Raw genomic sequence first — 8661 nt, 5'->3', positions numbered from 1 at the left:
TCTTCGCGCGATTGCATATATATATATATATATATATATATATATATATATATATATATATATATATGTGTGTGTGTATGTGTGTGTGTTTCTGTGTTTTATTTATATACAAGGCAGCCTTTATTGCGTTGTTTAAAGATTAATCAAGTATGCGGAACACATGACGCGAATCGAGACTCGGGATACTCGCGGAATTGATAAAAGTTTGTTTTTACACGCCATTAAAATTCTTATCTGTTTCATTATGAATAATTATGATATGATAATACAACAGAGAATTCGCGACAGAATAGAGGAAAAATGACTTTTGCGAAATCGCTCAGGGAATAACATCTGATAACATTTTGATGCGCACTTACTTTTGAATTCGCGACGAAGATAAGAAGAGGATCAAAATAGGCGCCAAGAGATTGAACAAAGGCAATATCAACAATAGAGTGTAAAGACGCGATACAAACATATACATACACACATCTCGCATTCCTTGACTATTTCTATTGTTCCCCGAACTGATCCCGAATGTTACGTTACGTTCTTGAAGGCGAGCGAAAAAAAAACAACTATTCATCAAGGAGTAGTGGAAAAAGTTGGACGTGGTCAGACGTGCTTCGCGATTTCAACAGAACGAACGACAAATAAATCTCATCTCTGACGCCGTATTCGGCATGAGGAATCAAAGTAGATTCAACAGAGACTTTATTCGGTGCATCATTAGCTTATTAAGTTAGTTAAGCGAGGACGAAAGAAGACAACGTTGTGCATCGCGACAGTCATAAGTTGCCTTCAGGCGTCGTTTTAGAGCTGCAATATTTTATTTTGTGTCATACTTTGAGACTTTTCTAGCGTGTTTAAAATTTACATAAAACTGCATAAACGAGAACATAAATAGAATTAATTAAGAAACCTTGAACATAAGTAAGCAATATTTTAAATGCTGTCAATGCTATTTTTTAACTTTATATTTCATTAAGTCTTGTCACACAAACAACTAGTGTGTCGAATCATAAAATGTTAACCAAGTTTGCTTATTAACATTTTGTAGCTTCATGAGAGATAAATTTAAATAAATATATATTTTTTTCATATAATGTGCAATTTTTTTAGAATAACATTATTTATTTACGTTTGAAAAGTACTTGCTCATATGCAGATAAGGCGATAACATATAAAGTGCAAGAATTTGCAAAAATTGATTAAATTAGCTAGTCTTTACTTTCTAAAAATAATAGCTATTAATAATTTTTTTGTTTTCTTATTTTTCTCTTGGACTTGTTTAATAATTCAAAATGTTTATTATATTATATGAAATTTATTATATTGAAATAAACGATCTATCAATATCATATAATGTTAATACATAGTCGAACATACATATGAGAAATATATAAATATATAAATATATACCTATAATATATGAAATTTCTTTATAAAAGACATAAAATACATTTTACAATTTTTAAATTGCATAAAATCAATTGCCGGAATAAATTGATTTAACCATCAACCTAACACAAGATGACTAGATGTCTACTATTTTACTATTATATCGACAACCATATCTGGGTCATGCAAATTACAAGGTGCGACTTTTTTTTAGATGTTTTTATTTGATAATGCACAATTATATATTTTACGGATAATTGCACAGTTATGTATTTTGTATTATATATCCAGTGACAAGTCAGAAAGACGGCTATGAGATATCTATATACGTCTATAGATATCTAATAGACATCTAACAGCTGTTTGATTTATATTTCTTGCTGGATATAACCCTCACTCGTAATGTATAAATAGTATGAACTACAGTTATGTTAAAAAGTAAAATCATTTATTAATATTTAAAAAAAACACTCTTTTTTAACATTTTTTTAAATAATTGAAATATTTAAGAAAAAAACTGTTAATAAAGAAAACAAAAGAAATGACACAAAATGTAAAACATTTTTTTTATATATTGCTATTGTAAATTATTTACTAAATATAAATATTTAAATATTATAGTAAAGAGGTAAACATTTTTTATATACTTATATTTTTCAGATCAAGTAACATGCATCTGATAACGATAAGTATAGAAGTATGTGGCGCTATCTCGAGACTAATGTCATCAAATAAGGAACAAATAAAAGCTCGTTCGGTCATCGAATAAATTAAGAAATAAATAATAAATTAAGAAATATAGAAAACATTAATTAATTTAAAATAGAAGCTTGATGTGAACAAAAATAATTTAAAAATATATGATTCTTTCTCTTTTTTTATGCAAAAAATAGAAAATTACGTTTTTTAATAATAAATTAAGTTTCTTTGTTGTATTATCTTTCCAAAAAGATACTACATTAAAAGGAGCTAAAGTAAAACTAAATTTATAACTATACATATATTGTATAATTTTATTTTTACATAATTTTATTCTTATTTTATTTTTAATTATAATTTATATTTTATTTTTAAAAATATAAAATTACTACGAAAGTTATCATAAAAATACTACCTTAAAAACCGCCAAATATAAACAGAGAGGATTTGACATTTCTGCAAGTTAATGACATGGTAACTACTTTTTAATTTAATCGAATTAAAAACTAGTTTTGAAGTAAAAACTTAAATTCATTGATACAAGAATATCCTTTTGGTAATAAAAGTATTAATCGATATTTAATTTTCGGAATGAACCCTGAATTCCTTCAAATTCCATCAGGAAACGGGACGTCTTCGATTCCGGTAAACGAACCTTCTCATCCGTACGACTTAGTTTCTCGTCCCGCAAAAACCAATCTCTGTTCTTTTCAATTTTCTCTTGCCACGCAACTGTATGTGCATGTGGAAAGCAATATTATAAATCAACGGTCTGTTTTAAATAGCTAACAATCATGAGTAGAAATCTCATAATTTTAATTTAACATATAATAACTTATCAAGCTTTCACAATTAATATACGTATATACGTATATATTTACTAATTATAATATCTTTTATAAGCAAAATTTTTATAAAGCACGAGAAAACGCTTTTATAATAACGAGAAACATTCTAGATTGATTTCTGAATCTAAATTGATTATAAATTGATAATAAATAAAATTATATTTACCATTTAATTCTTGAAAAGTGCCTGCTTTGCCACCCCATTCATTGGGAAGTATATTTCTATCCATATAAGCATATAATTCCTCTCCATCACCATTATGCATGTGAAACTATAAATATAAGAACTGTCACGCATGTTTCTGATTCAACTTTTTAATTGTATAATATTGTATAACTTTTAATTAATTGTTATAAATTTTGTTTAATATTATATAAATTTTTAATTCACCTTCTGAATCAGCTTTTCTTTTAAGAGTGGATAAAGTACATTGACAATATTGGTAATAAACGACGGTGCATTAAGAAAATGAACGCTAAACAATCGGAAAGGCATGCTATCTTGCACTGCCAACATCGCCCTCCTTACAATGGATTGTGTTGGAATAAATTTTGCAAAATGTGCTGTGCTATATCCCTAAAAGGATAAAATTTTCTTTAACTAAATTGACGCTAAATAATTGATGATTAAAATTGTGTGTGTATATAATTATATCCGAAAATAATGAAAGTTAAATTGTAAAAGACGTTCCTTGACGCAATCTTTTTATATTAATTTTTCATTTACTCTGTAAATAAAGTGCCTCACATGATTTCATCTGCTTTTGACGTAACACAATGACGTAGCTAAGTGAGAGTGCATTCAATATACTTGGCGCTTAAGTGTAACCTGGTCTTCTATATTCCATCCCCTAGTTCTACACCCAACCCTTATTTATATGCACTTTCTTCTTAAAGTATACGATAATAAAAAAAGAAAAAAAATGAAGCAATAAATATTTTATATTTAATGGCAATCACTACGCTAACAAATTTTAAGTTTCAAAAAATATTTAAGATACACACACACACACACACACATATATATATATATATATATATATATTTATATGTATTACGATAACTGCGTTTCTGATATGAAAAGTTATAAATATAATAAAGAAAAAAGTGGACAATCCATACCTTAAGATCTATGATCATAATATTGGACAAGCAGGATTCCTCCCATAAACGAGCATCAAGTACCATTAAAATACGTTTGACTATCGCTTGAAACGAAAATTTCTCCACGTTGGTGTCGCGTAATCGGAAGATACTGACACGATATCCCTCCTCGGTTAACGATGGTAAGACGAAGTAGTCTCTAACGAAAATATTCGCTTAAGAATGTATAACTATGAGAATTTATTTGAAACTTTCTAATTTGTTTTGAAACTTTAAGGAGGTGCTTTAATAATTCTTTCGCAGAGGTTATTTGAAATCACGCGAGAGATTGTTAAAATTTATTTACACTACGCTGACGGAGTCTTGAATATCCCGAGACAGCGGATCGCGAACGGTGAAAAATTCCGGCAAGGATGTTCGAACGGTGTAATATCTTTCCAGGATTAATTTACACTTCTCGACGCTGTTCTTGCAATTATAAAGAAATCTTCCCAGTTTGACATCGTCTATAATCAGTCAAATCGTTTGCGTGATTTATACGTTTCTGTACAAAATGTCACACTCTTTTCGAGCGTCAGACATAAATACAGAATGTCTGAAAATAGTGGGGTTTTATTTTTATAAATAACTTAAACTGAATATTAATTTTTTTAGTAATAATCAGTAGCTCAAACAGTAAACAAATATGCGCTTGATCAACCATAAGACGTAATAAGTCTCATTGTCCAATGACGATTTAGAGTTTTTCTTATGGGAACACGTGAAAAATATTCTGTCCAACGTAAAAATCAGATTTCATCTCAGGAATAAAATTATTACACGAGATTTTTTAAATCAAATGTAAAAATTAAAGAGTATTAAAATGTCCGTTACGTTTGATTATTACTAAAAAAATTTATACCAATATTCATTTTGTTTTTTTTTTTTTTTATAAAAATCAATCGAAACTCCATCATTCATTCTCAGACGTTCTTGTAATCTTTATCTGATTTTATATCAATATTATCGTTACATCATATTTTATTTTCCTAATTTTTTAATAAACATCAACTCTATATTTTTTACCATAGATCTAATTATTTAAAAAATTGCATGATACTTTTTAACATTGAATATCGTATAATTAGCTACTAGAGTATCAAAATCGCGCATCATTCTTTTCGATTAGAATAATTTATGGACAAACCTATGTGATTTGGCAAATGCGGCTGCTTAGATAGCCATTCTCGAAGCGCTTTTATATCTTGTTCTCTCATTTCTGGATCAGGTGGAAGCTCTTTGTCCATCCGTTTCTGTTGCGCCGGCGTTGGTGGTAATAATGTCATGATTTTCTGAAACAACAACTAAATTAATATTGTTATTTAGTTACGATGCGAAGATTGCGGATATAATTCGCGGTGTAAGGGAAGAAAAATTCCTATAATATATATATATATATATACTTACTTGTTAATTTGTCATATATATATTTAATTTTTACATTTTATAATTTTATTCTGCAATTGTGAATTTAAAACAAGGATTTAAACAATTTTTTATTTGTTACAACGCCGCAGTTTTTTACTTTAAAATAAACGCACGTCATTTATTTTGTCATCAATGTATTTGATGATATAAGATTGCATCGTTTGCTTTCGTACTTTTCTTATCGGGATAAGTAAAGATAACATTAGGCCATCTGTCTTCGTAGTTTAGTTTTCTCATTTTAGCGAACAAATATTTAATCTCGAATGTCTTTTGATGAACAGTACTCATAATGCATAGTTCAAAGAATTATATTATGTAGGAAAAATATAAAAAGAGAAAAATATATACAAGAAAACGTGTAATAATGATGAAAGAAAAGAAATATGTAACTACGTATACATACTTTTTATCTGTTTTTATATTGATATTTATGATTCGTATTTTCGTATTTAAGTATTTCCTTGCATCTTCATATTTCATTTAATTTATCATAATGTTGTAGCATCATTTATCACATTGCAGGAAAAAAAATATGCAAACATCCTTTATATTATAGTGTAATTTATTACTGTTGCAAAAAGATGACCTCATTCGTTCTTAGTGCTACACACAATGTTTATCTCTTTAAAATATTTGCTTGAGAAACGAAGGTGCGAGAGTAATAGGAAATAACACACAGGCAAGTCACAGGAAAAGGAACTCGTACGTGACACGAATTCGATCTCGCAGCTCGTCCGAATTATTCGCAAATTTCGAACGCATTTCTTTTTTTGCGAAAGCCGATCAACGGCATTGAATACCAATTAGTTTACAATCAGCCATTACAATTCTCCGTTATTATCATGAAATCGCACATTTACAAAAAAACGGAATGTCGATACTTTCTAATCTGCAATACATATATATGCTTATCGTTTTCAATTGCACGAGTTAAAATTAAATCAAATTGTTCCAACTCCAATAAGTTGAATTTTTAACTTTTAATGTGACTAAATATAAAATATTTGTTTATACGTACAAACATTAGAAAGTAGTGTGTTAGGATATCGCTTTTAATCAACTAGCGAATTTTCGTACTTTTAATGATCAATTTTGTTAATAGAAAATATAATAATATTGGTACTTGTAAATAGACTAATTAATAGCTTTAAATTCAAATTTTTTTTTCCGCAAATTAATAGTAAAAAATTGGAATATTAATATTATTTTATAAAATTGAAATAATATTTTATAAAACTATATAATATTAAGAAATTTTTTTATCTAAAATGGAAATAAGTTGCTCCAAAATATTGCTTGCGGTTCAACTTTTTTATAATTGTATCACATAAGACAATAAAAAATAAATTATTGTTAAACTAATAATAATAATCATTGATGTGAGCAAATATGAGAGAAGTTTCATGTTATGAAAAAAGAAAATGGTTTCAGAAGAATTAGCAACTACAGGTATATAATCGAGTAAGAAATAACTATAATAAATAAAATAAAGTTGTAAGAATAAACGAACGATTATGCTTTCCCTTTTTATTCATGAATCGAGAATCAATCTTTTTTTTCTACAAGATTGATTAAATACTTTATATATATTAAAGATTTTTAATGTAAAATTTTTATGTGGTTATGATGATTTTTATGTGAAGTGAAATATTATATGTATATAACTTATTTGAAAAATAATTTTTTTACCTAATACTCTCGTATCTTTTTATAAAATCAATTTGAATAAATTTTAATATTAAATAGAAAGAGCTCTGTGTATATATTCAGCTTTTCATAAAATATACATATTTTTCCTAAAAATAATTAATTTTATTCGAAATTTATAAATAAAAAAAGTGCATAATTTCTGTCATATACATATTTACGAGTCAAATGAGGAGCGAGCTGTATTTTGCAATTACTTACGGAAAATGTAACTATTGAAATAGGCATAATTCAAGGATCAATCTTTATATTGCGTACACTTACTTGTTTCTTTTATAAAAATTGACAATAACTCGCAGCCGGAATGTCGTAACTTTTGTAAAAATTTCACGCGTTGCACTGTGCAGCCCAGCTTGACGCGTAAAGAAATACCTTTCGTTTCTGACGTTCAGGATTTCTATCTGCTCGAAGCAGAGCGATTCTTCTCTTCCTCGAGCTAGCAATACTTCAAGTTCCCCACCATAGAGATATCGCATACATATACATATAACATACTATGTATATAAGAAGAATATTTATATATACACATATACACGTGACACCCAACACGTGCGTGAACTTAAGTAGAGAATGCAGACTGCTCGTGTCATTGTTTTCATAACGAAACTTAACCGACGTGACCGGATTGCAATGACGATTGCTCGATTTCGATCGTTGATCTCGCGCGAAAGTAGCGAATTGGGGGATACTTTAAGGAATACGAAAAATAATTCTTTATTTTGTTATACACAAACCTTTAATTTTATCAAACTTAATTTTTTCTTTTTCTAACCATTCAGATCATAATAATTCGATGATATAAAATGAAAGCTTTTACTTAGCGTATATATTATTGAAGATCTTGATTTAGAATTACAAAAATGTAGACAAATAAAATCGCGTGTAAAATCCTTGTGTTTAAAAGTACAAATGAATTTTTTGACAATTACATTATCGACAAATCAGTATAATTAATCCATAAACTTTCTTTTTGGTTTTACTTTTCGATACTGCTAGGTAGTTTTCCTACATTTTTCAGAATTAATGTACTTTCTGCTTTATAATCTAATTATGCATAAATTAGTCTTATTAGACATAATTTTACGCAATAATTTTTAATATGACAAAATGGATATATCGCAGATGCAAATCTAAATGTTTTGAAAAAAATTGGTTATAATCATTATCTTTATAATCACTAATTTCTATAATTATTGTAACTTCTAAATAGGCCAGAATCATAGTCGCTATTTTATTATATCCAGTATTATTTACTTACTATTATTTATCATTAACGTCATGTTTTTAAGCTGTCCGACTTTGGTAGCATAACTTGTGATTAAGGTAATCAATGCATCCGATGATTGCGAAAATTACTAAATTGTACAAATACAGAGAGAATTTTCCCGAAAGAATATTTTAAAAACCGTACATTAACTTGCTCAAGCAATCTTGAAATTATAATCATATTGAT

The 8661-nt window shown here is 27.8% G+C and overlaps 1 protein-coding gene and 1 long non-coding RNA gene across 3 annotated transcripts; one reads left to right on the top strand and one right to left on the bottom strand.

Annotated features, from left to right (window-relative positions):
- The first annotated feature begins 37 nt into the window (after positions 1-37).
- LOC140672150 (uncharacterized) lies at positions 38-2310 on the top strand. Its single transcript, XR_012047835.1, has 3 exons — positions 38-915; positions 1516-1580; positions 2044-2310. It is a non-coding gene; the product is annotated as an uncharacterized lncRNA (long non-coding RNA).
- Positions 2311-2493: 183 nt separating this feature from the next.
- LOC140672148 (alpha-tocopherol transfer protein-like) lies at positions 2494-8538 on the bottom strand. 2 transcript variants are annotated; one of them, XM_072904033.1, is made up of 7 exons: positions 8467-8538; positions 5221-5365; positions 4381-4540; positions 4053-4233; positions 3322-3507; positions 3097-3202; positions 2494-2814 (listed from the first exon to the last, which is right to left on the bottom strand). In XM_072904033.1, the coding sequence occupies exons 2-7, from the start codon at positions 5357-5359 to the stop codon at positions 2651-2653; spliced, it is 936 nt and encodes a 311-aa protein (XP_072760134.1). In that variant the 5' UTR covers positions 5360-5365; positions 8467-8538; the 3' UTR covers positions 2494-2650. The 2 variants fall into 2 exon arrangements, with proteins under 2 accessions (XP_072760134.1, XP_072760133.1); XM_072904032.1 differs by lacking the exon at positions 8467-8538 and adding an exon at positions 7473-7602 and having other exon boundaries at positions 2495-2814.
- Between the last annotated feature and the right edge of the window lie 123 nt (positions 8539-8661).

Source organism: Anoplolepis gracilipes, chromosome 12, assembly GCF_047496725.1.
Source record: "Anoplolepis gracilipes chromosome 12, ASM4749672v1, whole genome shotgun sequence".
NCBI lineage: Eukaryota > Metazoa > Arthropoda > Insecta > Hymenoptera > Formicidae > Anoplolepis > Anoplolepis gracilipes.
The sequence above is the reverse complement of the archived record's forward strand: the minus strand, read 5'-3'. Positions and strand labels throughout refer to the sequence as shown.